This window comes from Peromyscus eremicus, chromosome 4 (assembly GCF_949786415.1).
Source record: "Peromyscus eremicus chromosome 4, PerEre_H2_v1, whole genome shotgun sequence".
In the NCBI taxonomy this organism is placed as follows: domain Eukaryota; kingdom Metazoa; phylum Chordata; class Mammalia; order Rodentia; family Cricetidae; genus Peromyscus; species Peromyscus eremicus.
Window position 1 is genome coordinate 68,234,881 of NC_081419.1, and position 20,866 is coordinate 68,255,746.

The 20,866-nt window shown below is 55.0% G+C and overlaps 2 protein-coding genes across 9 annotated transcripts; one reads left to right on the forward strand and one right to left on the reverse strand.

Annotated features, from left to right (window-relative positions):
* Window positions 1-3,017: 3,017 nt before the first annotated feature.
* On the reverse strand, window positions 3,018-9,189 carry Large2 (LARGE xylosyl- and glucuronyltransferase 2). Of its 4 annotated transcripts, XM_059260965.1 has the most exons (14): window positions 8,924-9,189; window positions 8,750-8,847; window positions 8,362-8,444; window positions 8,022-8,145; window positions 7,656-7,827; window positions 7,433-7,537; window positions 5,804-5,916; window positions 5,603-5,728; window positions 5,370-5,525; window positions 5,086-5,246; window positions 4,368-4,646; window positions 3,924-4,073; window positions 3,618-3,813; window positions 3,018-3,489 (listed from the first exon to the last, which is right to left on the reverse strand). In XM_059260965.1, exons 1-14 carry the CDS (start codon window positions 9,024-9,026, stop codon window positions 3,280-3,282), a joined length of 2,076 nt encoding a protein of 691 aa, XP_059116948.1. In that variant the 5' UTR covers window positions 9,027-9,189; the 3' UTR covers window positions 3,018-3,279. The 4 variants fall into 4 exon arrangements, with proteins under 4 accessions (XP_059116948.1, XP_059116947.1, XP_059116951.1 ...); XM_059260964.1 differs by having other exon boundaries at window positions 5,086-5,525; XM_059260968.1 differs by lacking the exons at window positions 8,362-8,444; window positions 8,924-9,189 and having other exon boundaries at window positions 8,750-8,838.
* Window positions 9,190-13,359: 4,170 nt separating this feature from the next.
* On the forward strand, window positions 13,360-19,548 carry Pex16 (peroxisomal biogenesis factor 16). Of its 5 annotated transcripts, none has more exons than XM_059260969.1 (12): window positions 13,365-13,458; window positions 13,900-14,357; window positions 14,553-14,588; window positions 15,354-15,430; window positions 15,772-15,905; window positions 16,034-16,134; window positions 16,933-17,013; window positions 17,135-17,287; window positions 17,373-17,445; window positions 17,573-17,692; window positions 18,753-18,817; window positions 19,366-19,548. In XM_059260969.1, the coding sequence occupies exons 2-12, from the start codon at window positions 14,246-14,248 to the stop codon at window positions 19,422-19,424; spliced, it is 1,011 nt and encodes a 336-aa protein (XP_059116952.1). In that variant the 5' UTR covers window positions 13,365-13,458; window positions 13,900-14,245; the 3' UTR covers window positions 19,425-19,548. The 5 variants fall into 5 exon arrangements, with proteins under 5 accessions (XP_059116955.1, XP_059116952.1, XP_059116954.1 ...); XM_059260971.1 differs by having other exon boundaries at window positions 13,900-14,283; XM_059260970.1 differs by having other exon boundaries at window positions 13,900-14,008.
* The last annotated feature ends 1,318 nt before the right edge of the window (window positions 19,549-20,866 follow it).

Here is a 20,866-nt window from a genome sequence, read left to right on the forward strand (position 1 = left end):
ATCTCCTGTGTTTTAAGCCAAAATGGAGTGTGCATGGTGGGGTCTCCCCACGGTCTCAGACCTTGCTGGAGTGCAGGCTTGTGCCCACCTAAGACCTTCCTTTGGTGCTGTTCTCAGTCTCTCAGCCACCAGCGTTATGTATGCCTCGGGGGCACCTGGGGGGAGTGACCAGTGAGGCGCCTCACTGCCTGTACACTTGGTCTCTGGGGGTGGGGTGGGGTGCAGGCTGGCTGCATCAGAACTAAGGAAGGAGAGTCCTTGAGGGTCCCTATGTCTCTGAGAGCCCAGGTGACCTTCAAGTCCATCTTGCACTGAAGAGAGAGGGCTGAAGCTCCAGCTGTCCTCTGCCTCCTGGCACCAGGGTCAGAATTCACTCCCATTCCACCCACCTACACCCTTCCTGGGTGTCCCTGGGCTAGAATCCACTATGCTTGCCTTGCTTGGCCTGTTGTGGCCTTTTCTTCTTGGAAAACTGGGGTTCAAAAAGGCTCTCTAGCCATCTCCCCTACAATACCATGGGGGAAAGTCACTATGAGATGCATGCTCCCACTGGAAACCTTTGGCCATTACATGGCCTTGAGTGGAGGGACAGAGACCTAGGCTCTGCCGTCAGGTCCACAGCAGCATCTCTCTGGAGCCAAGCAGGCCCCCAGGTCTAGGAATAGCAAGAAGGGCCCTTTTGCTTCTTCCTTGCCCAGTTAGGTCCAGGGAGAGAGAGCTGGAACCTGATAGTACCTGCAGCAGAGAAGGGTGTTTCTGAGAGTGAGCAAGGCCCGTCCGTCCACACCAGCCGTCCATTCCTCTCCCAAGCATTTGAGAAGAGGGCATGTAGTTTGGCCACACAGGCCTCTGACTTCAGGTCGACTGAGGGGAGCAGAAAAGAGCCTTCTTTTCTTCTTCAGAGACCAAGGTGCTAAGTCTAGTTCGTGAGCTTTGGAGAAGCCTGGACTAGTCGGAGGAATCTTTGGCAGAGGACCAGAGACCAGCAGCAGGCCGATGCCCCGTCTTGGCTCCTCAATCTCCCAACCCCCAATTGGACTTGTCTGGGCCCATAGGCTAGGGCTTGGCACACAGTGCCTACTGTGATGGAAAGAGGTTGAGAAACCAATCACTACAGGCCTTTGCCCCAGAAGAGCTGCTTGCTGGTGACCGTGCAGGAGCTGAGCAGCGTAGAGTCCCTTCTTCTGATGTTTGGAAATGAGCTGTTTGAGTCGACTGGAGCCGAGTCAAAAATGTAGCCCTGCTCCAGGCCTCCACTGTGGGCCCTGTTCCTCCGTCTACATGCCCTTCACTCTGTCAGCACAGAGCTCCTTGTCCCCTTAGCCCTGCTGTGACTGTGCGGGACCCACAGGCTGCTCCTCCTGAGCTGCCCCCACCCCTCCGTCTTCCCTCCCCCCTGCAGTCTATTGCTCTTGCAGCCACATGTGGGAGACCCACTGGCTCGGCAGTTGCTTTGGAGGGCCTCGGACTGGGAGTCCCCTGGGCCCCCAGACCAGGCTGTAAAGGCAGGGAGGCCAGCACCATCATCTCGTCTTTCTCACTTGAAGGGGCCTTTCTCTCTCTGAACCCACAGTCTTGCCTGCCTCTGCTGACTCCACCAGTTCTCATCTCTTCCTTCCTTATCTGCCTGCTGACGGCACCCTTCAGGGAGCACTCAGCTAGGGACAGTCCCTGGGTGGCACTACCTGTGTGGGGCCTGTCTCTGGAGCCAGTGACAGCCACCAGGCAGCCTCCAGCTGGCCCCCATCTTGGTGATTGATATCCTCTAGGGCCCCCTCTCCTGCTGCTGCTGCTGCTGCTTCCTGTCTGAAGCCCAACAGGCAATGCTCAGGGTCCATGTGTACCCAGCACTGACCCAGGGTTTCCAGCTGTCTGTCTGCATGTACAGCTGCCTCTCCACCACCTCATGATGCTTCCTCTTGGGGCTTCTGGAGCCTTCTTGACTCACCACCACCACCACCCCGGCTCACACTTCAAGTGGTCTCTTCCCATTAGGTCCTTCTTGGATATGGACCTTACCTACCTAAAGGGCTGAACTCTGAGGACACTCCTCCCAGGGGCAGGAGGAGGAGGGACCAGTGGCCCTTTTCCGGACACTGGCTTCTCCAGAGTCCATGGCTTCTGTTGAGTGCAGGCTACTTTGCTCTGTGTAATGACTGTGGACCTTGTCCCGCCCCTCATCCGAGCACCCTTGGCAGAAAACGGGAGTCTCGTTTCTCATCCTGCCTTCAGTCTGTGCTCCTGTCAGCTCCTCCCCAAGGAGATGGGTGACCCCCGGGAAGATTCCGCTGGCCCTCCCCCAGGAATGAAGAGTCCTGAGAGCCAGGGTGGCACTCTTTAGCAGTTCCACGTGGCAGCCTTGGCCCCTGCACTCCTCTCCAGTGTCCTCGCTCTTAGCCCAGGGTGAGTGGCAGTCGGGTGGGCGGGCTGAGCAGACCAGAAGTCAGCGAGCTCATAGGTAAGAGCCAGCCAGACCCAGTCCTGTCTGTGTCCATGCCCTTTGTGATTTCAGTCTTGGTAGAATTTGTATTTGGAGTTTTGTGCTTCAAACTTTCTGTTTTGTTTGTTTGGTTTTTGTTTGGAGGGGGTGGGGGGGTACAGAGCAGCCGATCAATTTGTATTTATTTATTTTAACATTTTACTAAATAAAGCCAAATAAAGCCTCTCAGCCTCTTGGTGTTGCGTTTGGGGCTAGGGTGGGAAAGTGTGGGTGAGATACTCCATCTCCGGTTTGTGGCCCTTGAGGGTTCACACTGTCCTGGGACTCTAGCTGGAATCTACTCCTACTGCCCACTGACGCCCTCAGACCCTAAGAGTCCTTGATTCCCCAGCCAGAGTACAAAAAGTGGTTTTTAAAACTTTACTGTTGGCTGAGAGAAATGGCCCAGGGCTTAAGACCTGGGTTTGGTTCCCAGCACTTACATGGTGGCTCACAACTACCTATAACTCCAGTTCCAGGGATCTAAAGCCCTCTTGCACATACATATATACATATATACAGGCAAAGTACTCACATATAAAATGAAAAACCCCAATTTAAAAATTTTTTATTATGAAAAGGGATTGGGGGAACTAGCCCCAAACCAGCTGGGGCAAAGAAGGGCTGGACCCCAACAGGGAAACCAGCCAGGAACCCCGCAGATGCTCCACCCCAGCCCCTCTGACAAAAACCTTAAATAACTTAAATAGCAGTAAGGGTGGGCACCCACCAGGGTTCTCCAGTGTCTTCCAGGAGTGTGTGTGTGTGAGAGAGCCTTGGCCAGGGGCAGCTTGGCAAGCTCAGGCCCGGCTTTGGGACTGCTGCAGGGCAGTGAGGTATTTCAGGGCTGCAGCCCCATAGTGCCGTGATAAGTCCTGGTGGAACTCCTCCTTGAGGGCCTGGAGACAGTCCCGATAGGTGGGGCTGGAGCGGAAGCGGGAGATGTCCAGACTTGGAGCATGGGGCAAGTGGATGGAAAAGGCCTCGGGCAGCACCAGGAGTTCATATTCCTATAAGAATGAGAACAGAAGCCAGGGCTGAACTAGGGAGGAGCAAGTGAAGGCTGAAGTGCAAGCTTGTGCCATGGCCTACCAGGAAGGGGCAGAGCACAGCCAGGGCAACAAGGTACCCTCCTCACCTGAGCATCCAGCTCTATGATGTGGGCCACCTTGTTCCAGCCAAAGCCCACAAAGCGAGGATCATATCGGGGACAGTCACGGGGCACCACCACATAGGGCTCATAGTCAGCTGCCCATTGCACATGGTATGGTGCCTGGGCCTCCCTCCAGTGGGCATAATCTGTGGGCGCATGACCCTGTGGCCATTCATGGTACCTGCATAACAGGATCAGGTGGGAACAGGGCTGAGACTAGGAGTTTGTGAGCTCATGGGGGTTGGGGAGGGGCAGCATGGAATCAATGGGGCAGAACATGGTCTCTCTTACCTGAAGATGTGGAGAGAGCCTGCATCCAGTAAGGTCAACAGCTCTGCCTTGGAGTTAGGGAAGCTGAAGCGGTAGTGCAGGGTCTCAAACGCAGGCACCACCAAAGCAGCCTTCCGCCGACTGCCCAGCTCCATCTGCTCGATAGAGGCCCTGGGGAGGGGCAAGTGAGGAGTACTCAGCCCATGGGGCTCACCCCTGCTGAGCCTTCCAGGTAGCCAGTCCGGCTGTTTGAGATAGCCTTGCCACACAGAACTGCTGTTTGAAGTAAGGCATTGCTTCCCTGACTCAGCGGTGGCCCAAAGAAATAGCCTAAGACAAGCCCTGTTTTGCAGAAGCCATTGAGCCCCAGAAAGAAACGGACACAGCAACCTGGGGTTCCCAAGATACCCTGACCCCGATGGTGTATACCCCAAATGCTGCCCCTCTCCTGCCCTCCAGGCCCACCTGAGGTAGTCATAGAGGGAGTAGGCAGGTAAGAAGTCGATGTCACTGAGGAAGACGTAGGGCGTGAGAGCCTGGGCCAAGGCCACATTGCGGAGCTGGTTGACTGGATAGAGGGGACCGTCCCGGTACACTATATGGTAGGCTACATCCTTCCTCGCAGAGAGCACTGGCGAAGTTTCCACGAAATGCAGGAACTGCTGAGCCTCTGCATCTGTCAGGTACAAGGCCAGGCTCATGGGGCCTGACCAGTGCCTGCACAGGGCTTCCAGCATCTGCAGCCTGGGGTGAGGTGGGTGGTCAGCCCTGCTCGGGCCCCTGGTGCACAGAAGCCCAGGATGGCTAGAAATCCTCCCCAAAGTTAGCGGCTGCAGAGCCCCATCCTGTGACTAAGCACCTTGCAATCACACAGAGCTGGTCTCTTTTCATCCTTATAACTACCCCCTGGGGTTGCACCCACATTTGACGGACCAGCAAACTAAAAGCCTGAAATGTTGAGGCTTATTCATGGTCCCCCAGCACCCCAGGGGCAGTTCTAGGCAACAGAAAGACTTCCAAAGCCCAAGCTTTTCCCATCATATCCAATGTCTCCAACTTCTGGGACTCTTCCAGGGACCAGTAGCTCGCTACCACACCATCATAAGCTACCAGATAAAATAGTTCTCTCAAATCCCATCTCAGCCTATACCATGCTACCCGGGGCTGCCCTCCACACCCTCACCGGTCCATAGAGAGCTGGGCCACCAAGGTGACATCGTGAGGCCGGGGAGGTGGTGGCTGGTGGGGCAGGAAGGTGATATGCACACGATGTACAGTGAGCTGCTGTTGCCGGAATTCAAAGCAGGGCTCTTCCTCATCCAGCTGTGCCAGGGCCTGTTGCAACTGAGCAGGGTCCAGGGAAAGAAAGAAGGGGGCTGGCCCAGGACAACGTGCCCTCCAGCCAAGGCCCACCTGAGTCCAGAGCGGCAAAACCTCCCAAAGGCAAGGTAGTGTGGCCCCTCTTACCTGCTCAGCCCCAGGAGGGAGCTGGTTGGGGCATCCAAAGAGCTCTCGCCGCAGCAGTTTCCCATCATACCCCAGGAAGGTCAAGTGCAGGTTTCGGAAGAATTCTGCATGCTTGTTCTTCACTCGAAGCTTCTTTGGTGAATTCCAGTGGATCACCTGGGCTCCGGGAGGTGTCAGCGGGGATTTAGACCAGGGAGTGAGCAACAGTCCCCTCTCCTGCAGTCTCCACTCACCTTGAGGTCGGCTGCCTCCAAGTAGCAGCGCTCAGCCAGTGTGTGGTCTGACAGCTGCACATTCCAGACACAGGGCAGGGGATGCACCAGCTCGGGATGCGCCTTGATGACAGCATTGAAAACGTCCTAGGCAGTGACAGACAACACATCTCAGCCCCCAGCCTGCCCCTCAGTTCTGCTCCCACAAAGAGTCCTCCAGACCTGGTCAGCCAGAGACGTGGCCGTCAGAGTCAGGAGCTCCCGTTTGGCCGTCAAGGTCCACATCTGCTCCCAGCCAGTTTGCCGAAGTCTGTCCAGCCACAGCAGGATCACACCTGTCAACAGGGAGAGAGGGTGCCATGCCCACCAGGGACAGCCAGATCCCGAATCTTTTGAAATGTTTGTTTTGTAGTACTGGGGGGAGCCCAAACCCTCATACATTCAAGACAATCTCTCTGCCACTGAATTACACCTGCAGCTCCTTTTTAAACTTGAGTTTGAGGGACTGAAGAGATGGATTCATGTTTAAGAACACGTGTGGCCCTTGCAGAGGACCCGGATTCAATGACCAGAACCCACATGGTGACTCACAACCCTCAGAACTCCAATTTCAGAGGCTGCAACACCACCTAACCTCCGCTGGTACCAGGCTGCATGCAGTGCACACACATGTATGCAGACAAAACTTTCATAGACATAAAACAAATCTCCAAAAACAATTATTATGTTGAAATAGGGTCTCACTAAGCTTCTCAGGCCGGCCTCACACTTGCAATCTTTCTGCCTCAGCCTCCCAAGAAACTGGGGTTACCAGCAGCAACAGGCAACGTCACACCAGGCTGCCAGGTGTTAATTGGAGGTCAGTCAGGTGTCACCTAATGGTGCGTTGATCAACCATATGAAGCATACACTATGGTGGTACACGATTATATGAAACGAAAACAACAGACAACACCACACCAGGCTGCCAGGTGTTAACTGGTACAGGTGCTTTGGTCGACGATATAAAGCATACACGATGGATGGTACGTGACTATATGAGATAAAAAGTCACCACCTGAGGCTGGGTATATGGCTCAATTGTAGTGCTTGTCTACCATGCATAAAGCCGTGGCTTATGCCCCAGTATGGCATAAACCAAGTAGCACATATCTGTAATCCCAGCCCCGGGGAGCTAGAGGCAGGAGGATCAGAAGTTCAAGGTCATCCTCAGGTACATAATGAGTTCAAAGCCAGACTGAGTCCTTGTCAAACAAACCAACCAACCTGCAACTTAGTATTTTTCCTGTGCTGCTTCCATTTTCAGCTACACAAATACTTGCCATTGTATTACAGTTGCCTGCCTGTCAGTAAACACGCAATTCAGTAACATGCCTGTTGCTCCCAGACCACACCACAGCCCAGAGAAGAGTAGGCTACTCCATCTGGGTGTGTGTAAATACACCCTCTGCTGTTTGTACAGCAATGAAATTGCCTAATGGCAAATCTCTCAGAACGTGCCCAAATTGTTAACACGGAACTATATTTTCTGAGGTTCAGACATAATCACCCATAATTCCCTTGGATAGAGGGGAGGAGAAGAGGTCTCCCCAGCTGTCTTCTCACAGTTGGTAACGGCAGGACTATCTTAACTCTTCCCATGAAGTGGATGTGAAAATGGGGTCTTAAAGGAAACAATGAGTTGACCACAGCCATTTGGTCCAAACATGCAAAGTGGGAGAGTTCTCTTCATCCCCTGGCCCTTCCACAACGCTGCCGGAGTTTCTTGGGGGCTTCCTAGTATTCTGTGCCCATCCCACCACTGAGGCCCAGCTGCCCACCCCATCCTGCCTCCCTCACCACTGTGCCCACCTGTGTTAAATCCCCTGCCCAAGGCAGGCCAGGGCCTATGGTTCTTCCAGAGGTTGCCCAGGTACCAGTCGCTTTGGTTCTCCACGAGACCGACCACCTGTTTGTCTGGGAGGGGAGGGCAGGAGGGAGCTGCCTGGGGATGTGGGCTCGGGCTAGTCCACAGCAGGAACACCTGGGTAAGCCGGGGAGCGGGCAGGCTAGGGCAGAGTTGCAGGTGTCTCACCAGAAAAGTGAGCAAAGAGTGCCCATAGCTCCGCAATGTCAGAGGAGAAAGTGACATCAGTGTCCAGGACAATGACTCGAGCCAGGCTGAGAGGCAGGATGCTGGGAAGTACTAGCTTCATTAGCCCATACAGGCCAGAGTAGTGCGTGTTGGGGATCCAGGAGATCAGGGGCTGGGGGGAGGGGAGAGCATACCAAGTGGCACAGTGGAAATCAGCCATGCCCCGCCAAAAAGGTGAAAGATTTGGGCTCCAGGTTTGGTAGGACACGGTCTTTCCCCTCCCACCACCCACCGCTGGGGGTAAGGAGAGGATGGGCCTAGCTAGGCAGGAGTGCATGGGGGGTGGGTGGGAGACGGGACTCCTGCCTTGAGCTCTTCAGCATCATAGAATCTGATCACCACAGCTGGCACCATCCATGTTCGGAAGAGCGTCTCCAGGATGTTTCTGGCTACAGCATCGGTTACCAGGTGGAGGTGCAGCGGATTTTTCCTTTTGGGTGGAAAGAGCCTGGCATGGCTGTGCAGGAATAGAGAGGCCCTATCTCCTACAAGGAGCTCTTGAGGATGTTCCGATGAACCCCCCCCCCCCCGCCCCCCTTCCTAAGAAGAGGACTTCAGTTTCCTCGGTACAGATGAGGAAACAAACTCAGTACAGTGGTGCGTGGTGGGTGGGGTCCTGATCCTCATCCCGGAGGCCTGTCTGTACCTGTAGAATAGCACGGACTTCACGAGGGTGATGACCTCTCGGCTGGCGTTGTATCCCGCACACACGATGGCCACATGCAACAGCTGGGGAGGGAACAGCTATGTCAAGCAGCAGTCCCCAACTTCTACTGGCCGGGCTAGTCAGCCTGACCTAGAACAGTGTAGCCCCCACCTTGCATCAGAGCTGGGGAAAGGGTTGCCTAGAGGCAACGCCTGAATTCCACAAGTGGAGAAACTGGGGAGTGAAGAGGGCGTGCGTTCTAAGCGTCCTGAGATGTCCCAGCGGGGTGGCCAGATGTCAGGTACTGTGATTCTCATAGATGCCTAGATGACTGGGCTGGGGTCAGGAACCCTGGGGGTGGCACCCGCCAGGGGCCCCGCTCACCTACCTCGCACTTGGGTGGCAGTAGAGGGTGCAGGCCGGAGGCGGAGCGGTTGCGGCTCCCGTACGGGTCTCCATCGAAGGTGGCAGCTGCCCGTAGTCCGTCTGAAAGGACACGTGGCATAAGCAGGCAGAGGGCACATTGGGTCCCCACCTCGCCTGCCCAGCTCACAGTGCTCACACTCAGGGTCTCGGCCGAACAGGAAGAAGCCAACCACCACCAGCAGCAGCAGCAGCAGCAGCGTGGCGGCCCCCAGTGCCCGGGGGCGCCCTCGGGGCAGCATGGCTGTCTGAGGGACTCAGGGCGGGGAGCGACCCCGGGCAGCGGACTCCATCACGGACCCTGCGGACCAAAGACCAGAGGAGGGGGAGCTCTGGGCCGCGGGGCCCGTCGGCTGCTCTACCTGCCCGGGCACAGCCGTCGGCCTCACCTGCTCCGGTGCCTTGGGGAAGGCCCTGTTCCTCCAGCGACAGCGGGTAGCGGGGACTAGGGCAGAGCCACGAAACAGCCCCGCCCCCAACCTGGGCTCAGGTTTCACCTTTTGCTAGTCTGGGCTGGAAGGGGCGGGGAGACCCCTGACAGGGCCCCACCCTCACCCTGCACTGGACAGCTCCGAAACCCGCCCCGAACCTACAATCCCCTTCGGGTGGTTTTGCACCAAGGCACAGGAGAGCTGAAGGCCGCGGGGACAGCTATCCAGGATGGCCCTGTGCCCGCTACCTGCACCCTCCTGGATCTGGGACCCCATTCCTCCCATTAAGGGGAGGGACCCGTGACCCGGAGCTCAGGATCAAAGGATTGGCCCTGGCACCGCGGGAGTCCAGGGGCGGGGGATGGGAAAGGAATGTCCGGTCCAAGGATTGGAGACACCTGCTCAGGTCGGGGACAGGACGCTGGGCCTGCTAGGGACACCTGTAGCCTGCGCGTCCTCCCTAGCCCTTAGTCCAGGTGGCCCAGCCCGGCCCAGCAGCGACTGAAAACGCGGGCACCGCGCCCTTTTGAAGGCCACCTCCTCTCCTGCATAAGAGCTGGCAGAGGGCCTCATTGCCGCCTGGGCAGGGCCGTGGATTCCCCCCGCCCTTGTCTAGAGTGCGTTGATTGTGCCGGGCTCCAAGGCCTGGATCCCTTCCTCCCTCTTCTCTCCTCCACCCCTCAGCAGGCCTCAGGCATGTCTCTGATCCTGTAGGGGTGCAGGGAGCTCTGGGCTGTGAAGGAGACTGGCCATGGTCGGTTGAGCACGTACTGAGTGCCAGGCCCTGAGCTAAGTGTTTGCCAAGCCTCTGCTCAGTTAATCCTCACATCACCCCTGAGGACACAAGATGAGATTGTCTCTGAAGAGTGAAAGGAACCTACCCCCTCTGGCCATTTGTTACTGCTCCTGCACGGACTCCCAGCTGTGACTAGGCCTTCCCTAAGGTCTTCTACCTTGGGACCTGCCCCTGCCCTTCCTTCCCCGGGAATGTAGAACTCCACATCTCTTGCTATCTTCCCAGCTCAAGGGTAGCTGAAGTTGCTTGTCTGTTCTGTGGGTCTCCCCCGCACCCAACTCCAGGTGTTCAGTGTGTGGAAACTGGACCTGCCCTCCAAGGACTCCACTAGGCCTCACCAGCAGCTCAGGCTGGATCTTTAGCCCAAGGTCCAGCTGTATAAAATGAGGCAGACCCATAAACAACAGCCTGGGGCTGGCTCCTCCCCCTGGGTGATCAGAATGCCTTTCTCTAGGAGATGGGGGATCAGCCTGTGAGCCTTTGGAGGTTGCTATGGAAACCGAAAGCTGCCCCTTGTACATTTAGGAATTAAGTGAATCTAGTCCTCTGAGCTGAGACCCCATTTGAGCCAGCCCTGCCCAGGACTTTACTTTGTGATCTTGGACCTGTCCAGCACCCTCTCTGGGTCTCTTGTGTCCTCATCTGTGCCTGTCCAACTGGTCTTTCTTCCTCTGTGACTTGGGACAGACTGAAGGAGAGAGGATCCAGCCCAATTTATCAGAGGCCTTTGCCGCCCAGCCCTGCAGCCAGGTCCAGGCAGGAATCCAGCAGGGAGGGGCCTCCTTCCAGTCTGCCCAGCCTGCACACACCTCTGCTCTTTGTCTCAGAGCCTAATCAGGCTCCGCATCTAGAGAGGAAATTCAGGCAGCCCTGCTGCAGACAGCCTGGCTGGGTCCAGTCCCCTGTACTGGAGAGAAGGGCCCTTCACTGTCTGGATGTGGAGGGGAGGTGGTATTCCACTCTGTCCTCCAGGCCTCTCCTTCCTCCCCAGAACAAAAGACCATCTGGTGAAATCTTACACACATGTACTTGTCCACATGTACACACACGTACAAACACACACACCCTCACTCCAGCTGCAGCAGAGGGCTGGAGGAACAGCCCAAAAGGCAGTAAAGTCATTGAGTTCCTGAGCCTAGATCTTAGCCAAGCCTGCCTCATCATGTCATGGCTCCTGCTGGGTTAGAGAATGCTCCCAAGGCCCTTTTGGTCAGGGCCTTGCTGTGCTATCTGGGACAAGCAGTTGGGCCTCATCTGTGGACAAGAGTTCCCACCAATCTGACGAGGTTGATGTATTAGTTACTTTGCTCGTGGCTGTGACAAAATGAATACCTCGCAGAAGCAAGCATAAGGGGAAATTTATTTTGGTTCACAGTTTGAGGTGTAATCCATCATGGTGGGACAGCTGTGGTTTCAGAGGACCTGTGGTAGCTGGCCACGTTGTATCCTCACTCAGGAGAGAGGGAAAGATGCTCGTTGATGCCCAGCTTGCTTTCTCTTTTATTCAGCCTAGGACTCTAACCCACGAAATAAGGAGACAAACATCTAGGCTGAGTCCTCTCGCCTGGAGACACACCCACAGACCCACTCAGAGGTATGTTTCTACAGTGATTCCAAACCCACCAAGTGGACAATGAAGACTGAACCATCCATCATAATTGCCAATAGGATGAGGAGTACATTGTGGCACTTGGGACGGGGTGAGGAATGACTTCTATGGTGCCCATACCATAGACTCTTCTGAGGTTCAAGCACCTCTCCCTGAATCTTTGTTTGCAGGCATTGGCATGAGTGCAGTTGGCAACAACAGGATCATGGCTCCACATAGACAAAAAAAGGGAAGGAAGTGATAGTGTATTGTGGCTTCCTGGTGAGTGTGGTGCTTAAAATGCCCTGCCTCGGCCAGGCGGTGGTGGCGCACGCCTTTAATCCCAGCACTGGGAGGCAAAGGCAGGTGGATCTCTATGAGTTCAAGGCCAGCCTGGTCTACAGTGTGAGATCCAGAAAAGGCGCAAAGCTACACAGAGAAACCCTGTCTCAAAAAAAAAAAAAAAAAAAAAAAAAAAAAAAAAAAAAAAAAAAAAAAAAAAAGGTCATTTGGCCGGGCGGTGGTGGCGCACGCCTTTAATCCCAGCACTCGGGAGGCACAGTCAGGCGGATCTCTGTGAGTTCGAGGCCAGCCTGGGCTACCAAGTGAGTTCCAGGAAAGGCACAAAAGCTACATAGAGAAATCCTGTCTCAAAAAACCAAAAAAAAAAAAAAAAATGCCCTGCCTCTGGCTCAAACTAAAGCAGCATTCCAATCATGACTAGACATAGCAGGCACTTTAAAAATAATTTTAATTTAAGTTTTAAAAACAAAGTCTTGGGCCGGGTGGTGGTGGCGCACGCCTTTAATCCCAGCACTCGGGAGGCAGAGCCAGGCGGATCTCTGTGAGTTCGAGGCCAGCCTGGGCTACCAAGTGAGTTCCAGGAGAGGCGCAAAGCTACACAGAGAAACCCTGTCTCGAAAAACAAAAAAACAAAAAAACAAAAAAACAAAAAAAAAAAGTCTTACTCTAGCTGAGGCTAACCTGGAACTCACTATACGGTAAAACTGGCTTTGTACTTTCATCGATCCCCTTGACTCTGCCTGAACACTGGAATTAATTACAGGGATGAGCCACCATGCCCAGCCTTTTATTTTAGGATTTATATATATATGAGTTTGGCCTGCATGTCTTTCTGCATACCCACATGTGGGCCTGCCTGGTGCTTGCCAAGAGATCATAAGAAGGCATCTAATCCTCTTAAAACTGGAATTACAGATGGTTGTGAGCCACCATGCAGGTACTGGGAACCAAACCTCGCAAGAGCAACAAGTGCTTTTTCTATCCAGTGCCATACCCAGCTTTTCAAAAGATTCTTAAGTGAACATTTCTTAACCCCTGAGCCATCTCTCCAGCTCCTTTATGAACATTTTTATTAGTGTTTATGAACTGTACAAAACAATGCGCTTCGCCTGTCTTGATGGTACTCGCACTTAATCCCAGCACTTAAGAAGCAGAAGTAGGCCGCTCTGTGAATTTCAGGCCAGTCAGGGATACATAGTGGGACCATCTCAAAACAAACAAACCAAAATATGGGCTTCATGATAGCATTTTCGTACATGCATGTGATATACTGGATGAGCGTTATTGGGCATATCTTGTCCTTGTCTGAAGATAATATTTGGTAGGGTATTAAACAAACGTGTTTAATTCAACGGATACCATAAATTCGCGGGCGGAGTCAGCAATGGCGCAGAGTTGCCACGCCCCCTCTTCGCACAGCCAATCAGCTGATTCCCCGGAACGTGTTTCCCCGCCCCCCGCCCCCCACTTCTACAGCGCCTTGACTTTAGCAGTTTTGTTGCTCGGTTCAGAAGTGGATCTCTAGCAGTTACCCCAACTCTCCTGAGAGCCAGGAGGTACATCTAAGGGCCAGAAAACGCTGACATTCGTTCCGAGTTCAAGGTCCAAGTCGGCCCCCCCCAAATTTTGTAGACAGGGAAATCTGAGGTGCAGATAAGGGAAGTTTATGCGCAGGTTCATCCCTAAGTAGAGAGCAGAAGGCTAGGCCAGAGTATTCCCCGCCGAAGTAGTCATCTGGCTACGGGTTTTGGGGGTCCACATGCCCTGAAGGAGCTGGAGCCGGAGCCACGGCACTAAATCTGCTGGCTAGGTTTGCCTCAGTTTCCTCGGCACTGGCTTTTGTGGGGAACTGGAAACTGGCGGTTTGTGAGACCCATTTACGACAGTTTCGAGGTTCCTTGCGCCTTAAATCCCAAGCCCTTTGCTGTCCCGCCCTCTCGCTCGAGCCTCTCGGCGATCTGCTGGGAAAGCCTGAGACTTCGTGTTCCCTCCTCTAGAATGAACTGCTCAGCCTGCCGCCAAGCTGCAACTGCGCAGGCGCCAAGCCAGCCAACCAAGAAGGTTGAAGACCGCATGCCTGAGGCTCTAGGAGCTTCAGGGCGGAGAGTGAGGGAGCCAATGGCCGGAAGGAGGGAGGGTGGGAGCTCACGGTTGCTGGGAGGAGGTGCTAGAGATGGGGTGAAGGGACGTGCAGGGCCTTCGCGCGTCTAGCTGGTCCTGGGCTGCGGAAGTTGAGCAACTGGGAGGCGGGCTTAGGGCCGGAAGCAGGAAGGAGGGCGCAGGACGCAGGGCGCCGCGCCAGCTGTGCTGTCGGCTAGTGGGGCTGTCGGTGGCCGGAGCAGGATGGAGAAGCTGCGACTCCTGGGCCTCCGCTACCAGGAGTACGTGACTCGTCACCCAGCCGCCACGGCCCAGCTGGAGACGGCAGTGCGGGGCCTCAGTTACCTGCTGGCAGGTGCCACACTGACCTTTGACCCATTTCTTCGGGACCCTGACCCATGACTCCTATGGCCCTTTCCTTGCGGACTCAGGGTAGTGGTCACCGTGTTTGAGTTCTGTCTAGGTTCCTGTGGCGTATAGAGAGTTAGGGGGCCCAAAGCCGCAGGGTGGAACAAACGCTCACCAACGCCTCCTGTACCTTCTTTCCCAGGTCGCTTCTCCGATTCACACGAGCTGTCTGAGTTGGGTGAGTTGGGCTCTGGACTGGGGAGGGACAAGGCTTCCAGAGGACCACCCTGGCTCCGGGGCCTGGGCTGCCCTTTAGATCAATAACTCAGCCAGACAAGTTCAGCTGTCCACTGTCCAGGACCCTTGGTGTTCCCAGAGTTGGGAGACCTGCGAGGGAGGACCTCGACTGGCCATTCACTCCTGGTTTGGCTCAGGATTAAGCAACTTTTCTGCCCTTTGTAGTTGATCAGTCCTATGAGGAGGAGGAGGAGGGCACTGTTGTAATGTCTAGCTGAGGGAATAAAAGGTCAGTGAGGCTGGGGAATGGTCCCTGATGTTCGGACCAAATGCCACAACCCCCATACTACAAGTGCCTCAGCTGTGTTTGCTTCGTTAGCGGGGGCAGTGATGGTCATGAAAGGGTGAGGTGGATTTTGAAAAGGAGGGGACGATCTGCAGAGAGGGCAAAGGTGACATGGTGGAGCCACACATCTGGCTGTTTGGAGTACGACAGGCAGTTCTGAGTAGCTCAGTAACCAGTGTGGTCCAGCAGAACAAGGGCTAGCTTGTCACTGTAATCAGCTCGGTTATTATTGGTTCAGATGCCATCCTCAGGAGAACAGGGCTCTCGGGAAGTGGGAGAAGAGGCGTGTTGGTTTCCACACAGTCTGTGGGTAGCTGAGTAGGACTTGTGACAGGTGATCTGTAGAGCTCTGGGGTAAAGGTGAGAGGGGTGGAAGGCCACGTCAGAGCCAGCCTCTGAAGACCACGCTCTGCTTCTCAGTGTACTCTGCCTCTAACCTGCTGGTGCTGCTCAATGATGGGATCCTCCGGAAGGAGCTTCGAAAAAAGTTGCCTGTGGTGAGAATTCTGCCGGGAGCTGAGGGTGGGGAGCTCAGGGACTTGGGAAGAAAACAGTAATCACCGGCACACAGGTGGTACATGTTGCAGTCTCAGAGTGTGAGACATGCCCGTGTCCATATGAGCCTCAGACCAGTGTTCCTTGTCCTAGTCTCATATGCATGAAGTGTCAGGGCGATGGGAAAGCCTGTCCCAAGCCAGCCAGCCTGTGAGCAGTGGAGTTCGTGTCTGAACTCGGGTGTGAGGCTTGGAAAAGGGCAAGTCCCCACCTGCAGAGAGCCTCTTTCTCTAGGACAGCACTTGGGGCTAGAGAAGCTCCCTGACCTCTGGGCTTCTTGCAGTCGCTGTCCCAGCAGAAGTTGCTGACATGGCTGAGCGTGCTGGAGTGTGTGGAGGTGTTCATGGAGATGGGGGCTGCCAAGGTGTGGGGTGAAGTAGGCCGTTGGCTCGTCATTGCTCTCATCCAGCTGGCCAAGTAGGTTGGGTTGTGGAGGGCAGGACTCAGGTGGGGTGACCCAGGCCAGCTTTGAGGGTGCTCAGCAGAGCAGCCTTACAACCTACTTTCTCGCCACTTCCCCTAACTGTACTGTACTCCCAACTCAGGGCTGTCCTGCGCATGTTCCTGCTGATCTGGTTCAAGGCTGGCATTCAGACCTCACCCCCCATTGTTCCGCTGGACAGGGAGACCCAGGCACAGCCCTTGGGTAAGCTGCTTCTCTGCCTTGAAGTGGGATGGGACATGGGACTGCGCTGTGGACCTGGAGCACATTTCCCATCAGCTCAGCACCCATTATTCTCTAAGAAAGACAAGGTTTGGAGAAAATCAGAACTTCAACTTGGGGGGTTTTATTGATTTTTTGTGATCCTAGCGCTCAAACCCAGGGCCTTGTGCATGTGAGGCAAGTGCTCTACCACTGAGATACGCTCCCACCCCTGAACTTGAACTTGTGGTGTCAAAGTTCTCCTTCTGTCTTGTGGGCTTCAGGAACTAGGACAAGTAGGTGTCCTGCCAACAGTGTCTCTGGGCCTGGTTCTGCATCATGAACCACAGCCTCAAGAGGCAGCTCAAGACTGCTTTGGCCCCTCTGTCAGCCTTGTCGCTTCCCTGCCTTGAGTGGAGACAGTGATGTGCCTCCCACATCAACATGATGACAGCAAAGGATAGAGAGAACATGGCCTCATGGTCCCATAGCCCCAATAGTTGTGGTTGGGCTGGGCCTTCCCTTTCTTCCTCCAGTGTCTTGGAAGCCTAGGTTCTTGTTTAGCTGTGACTATGATGGCCTTCTTCCTGGGCCAGGGTAGGTTCCAGAATGCTTCCCTCTGTGTAAAGATTTCTTAGTGAACCACAGTCCCTGGGTGTGATCACCTTCGCTCAAGCGCTGCCTCGGGACAGGCTCTTGTGTTCTCCCAGTAGCTCCTCAAGCATTCGCTGCACACATGTTCTCTGCAGGCTCTGCTAGGAATGTGTCCCTCTTACATTATGTCCCGTCTCTACCTGCTAGATGGTGAGCACAACCCAGGCAGCCAGGAGCCATCCTATGTGGGGAAACGGTCAAACAGAGTGGTGCGAACACTCCAGAACAGTAAGTGGAAGATGTAGCTGGACTGGGCACCTAGGTGCTGAGGTCAGTGTGAGCCTGAGGGACTGGCTTCTGTCCGCACCCACTTCAGCTTGCGGCTGACTTGCCTATCCTTATGTTCTAGGCCCATCCCTGCACTCACGACACTGGGGAGCCCCCCAGGAGCGGGAAATTCGGCAGAAGCAGCAGCAGGAGGAACTGAGCACACCCCCAACCCCTCTGGGGCTGCAGGAGACCATTGCAGAGTCTTTGTATATCGCCCGGCCCCTGCTGCACTGTATCCTTAGCTGTGCTGGAGGTGGGTTGGGGAGGAGCGGAGCTGGACCCTGCACTGGAGACATCCTTGACACCTTGACCGTCAGTGCTCAGCCTGGGCTTCTGGGGTCAGCGGTCATGGACACCCTGGCTACTGTCTGGTGTGGTAGATATGACTAGGTGAGTGTCCGCAAGGGATTCCATTCCTGCCATGGGGCTTTCTGCTCGCTGTTTGGTTATCCTAGTCTTTGGCTTTTTCCCTCTCAGTGACGTAGTTCATCCTTGTTCCTGTGTCCCTTCCCAACAGCCTGAGTCTCCTGAGTGACAGAAAGAGCCTGACCCGAAGGGAGCGGCTAGAGCTGAGGCGCCGTACAATCCTGCTGCTGTACTACTTGCTGCGTTCGCCATTCTATGACCGCTTCTCTGAGTAAGGACCACCCTCACATCGGCGGGGCCATCCATGCTGCATGGAGAGAGCTGGGGTCAGCTGAGTACTTGCCGGTTCTGGAGCTGTTCAGGAAGCAGCCACTAGAACCACCTGCCTTGTCAGGCCAGTGTGAGTTTACAAGGGTAGATAAGAGTTCTGCAAGGCCACAGTTGAGGCAGACCACCTGTCTCCAGCCCTTTCCACCACAGGGTATTCACTTTTCAGAGCAGGTGCTGCACTTCAAAGGGGCTGGCCCATCCCACACTGATCACCTATGAGGGATCAGAGCATCTGCCTTAGCCAGAGAAATCTCTCAGAACAGCCTGCCAGGGTACCTGTGATCTGTGGTGGAGTACCTGACTGAGCAGGAGCTGGACTGTGAGACCTCTGGGCTCAATTCCTCACCTAAAAAGTGGGGATAGTGATGACACCCATCTGAGAGGGTGTTGTTGGGGTCAGATAACTGAATGGGTCTGGCTGTGCTTGGTATCCGCAATGAGCATGTGATAAATGTTAGGTCTTTTTTTAACCTCAGTGCTGCTGGGGACGAAACCCAAGGCCTTAAACATGAACCACACCTCCATCCCATACGTGTTCTTTGATTGTTCCCAATATCATTTTGTCCCACCCCAAGTTCCCCTGTGGAAAGTCCCATATCTTAGACAACAAGCATCTCTTTGAGCCAGCAGGGACCCTTCTTAGCACCGGGTCCCCTTCCTACTCTGAGCATTGGCTTGTGAGGTTTCTAAGTAGCTCAGCTCTTCTACCAGTTTACCTCCTCCAGAAACCTCCAGGGCACAGGCCTTGCTACAAAGGGACCTTTAGGAAGCACTGTTGTTGAATGCCAATGGTGGGAAGGTCGAAAAGGGGGGAGAGAGCGTTGTGATATGTACCGACTGCCAAGTGGACAGAACTGTGAACAGTAGGTGTAGCTGTAGATAGGTACAGTGCCAGTGGTCTGTCCTAGCCCCTTGTTTTCTGAAATGCCTGGTGCTCAATCAAGGCCTTTAGCTCCTGGTGTGCGGGGACCCACCCACCATGCTGTTCTCTTCCTGTTCAGAGCCAAGATCCTCTTCCTACTCCAGCTCCTTGCAGACCATGTCCCTGGCGTTGGCCTAGTGGCAAGTAAGTATGGGCGGGACAGTGTGGCTGTGGAATGTCCCTGAGGCACAAATGGCCCTATCTTACTGTTTGTTCTGTCTCTTTTTGGTTTGATTATTGGGCAGTCAAGTGTGAACCCTAAATTGGTGTTGGGAGGTGACACTCCAGGGCCTAAGTTGACCCATGGAGGTGTGGAGGTGGCTGGAAGAGTACCCGTGTGTAGGATTATTAGACCACATCAGGTGGCAAGCCCTCTCCTGACTCTGTGACCTGAATCATAGGAGGCAGTCTGATCTGGTAAGGCAAGGAGGGGCCTTGGGGCCTGTCTGGGTACCCGACCATAAAGGAAGACATGCTGGTCATGCTACTTGGCTCCCCTGAAGCCAGGGGTCCTTGTCTGTAAATCACATCTCCAGCATGGCGGTGGCAGAGAGGCAGGAGACAGAGCAAATGGTGCAGGTGTGAGCTGCTGTGCTGGTGGCAGTGCCCTGGGGCCTGGGGCAGTGCCCGGGGGCCTGGGGCAGTGCCTGGGGGCCCGGCTTAGCCCTAACGCCTCCTCCCTCTCCTTGCAGGGCCGCTCATGGACTACCTGCCCTCCTGGCAGAAAATCTATTTCTACAGTTGGGGCTGACAGACAGCAGGAGTGGGTGCAGAGCGGGTCACGTGGTGTGCTCTGTTGCTCTGGGTGGGCCTTGCCTCAGCCCTCCAGTCCCCCGGCCCTCTTCTCTAATAAAACTGACTCTGGTAGTGTTCCAGCATGTGGCTCTGTGTCCACCAGCCAGCACCTGCCCTGGCAGTTCTGCTTTCTCAGCCCTGGTCACCACAGCTGTTCTTCTCATGCCTTCCTGGGATGGAGCCACAGCAGCTTGCCTTGTCCCTGGGCAGGAAGTCTCCGTCAGGTCCAGGGGGGGCAGCTTCATCTCGGCACGGCAGACTGACTCAACTTTCTCCAGCGTGGGTCACCATTTGAATGAACTGCGTGACTAGATGCTTCCCTTCTCACTGGTCCCTGGTGAAGACGAGTGGAACTAGGCCATGGAGGACCATGGTCCACTATGCCTTCTAGCCAGGGTCTCTGTTTCCCCTTCCCCCGACAGGGCTAAACAGCAAGCCCAGCCCTGAGCCCTAGAAGCTCTTCTCTATGGTATGGCAGAAGTCAGATGTGCCAGGGCTGGGACGGGATAGAGTGTGAACCTGTGTTTGTGTGTGTGTGTGTGTGTGTGTGTGTGTGTGTGTGTGTGTGTGTGTGTGTTTCTCCTCCTGTGTACACAGTTAGATTGCTGGAGCCATGCAGGCTATTGTGGGGAAGTGAGAAGAGGGCCTGAACCTCACTGTCCTTAGTGTCCGTCCTCCCATCTCTCCCTTTGTCCTTCTCTTTCTGTCTTTTAGACAGACTCACTGGCCTCAAACTCATGGCAGTCTCAGTGAGGGACTCTAGGGTTAAGGTGTCACCCCTACCTTGTCCCTGTCCTTTTGTTGCATGGACTGTTCTCAGCAGTGGTGCCCCCGACTTTGGAGGACACTGTTTGCACCCGTCTTTCAGGCCTCCCCTCCAATGTGCTCTCCGAGTCCCAACTCAACCTGACATGCTTGCTGTGTGATTCTGAGAAGCACAACCCTGGGCTCGGAGCAGCAGTGGCAAAGGCAGCCTGTCAGTCTGGGGGCTCTGGGACCTGTGACCCTCTGCTCAGGCTCAAGCATCCTGGGTGCTCACACTGTAGCAGGCTTCAGTGCCATGCACCTATGGTCCCTGCCTCGCAGTTCCCGACTACCAGGTCACCTGTGTATGTACTACAGTGGGATCTTGAAGGTGGAGGTGGTGTGGCAGAGGAGAGCAAGGCCTTCCAGCAGGCGGTGAAACTCAAAACTGCAGCGCTTGTGTTATTCTGGAGATGGTAGAGACTAACCGCCAAGCCACACCCTCACCCTGAGGTCAGTTTCCTGACAGCAGCTGGGGCAGGGAGGGCTGTGGGTCGAAAGCAGCTGTGCAGGGTCTTGGTGGAGACAACACTGAAGTGCTGTGCTGTGCGGGCATACGGAGTGGACGGCATGAGGCCCAGGGAAAGGTCTGGT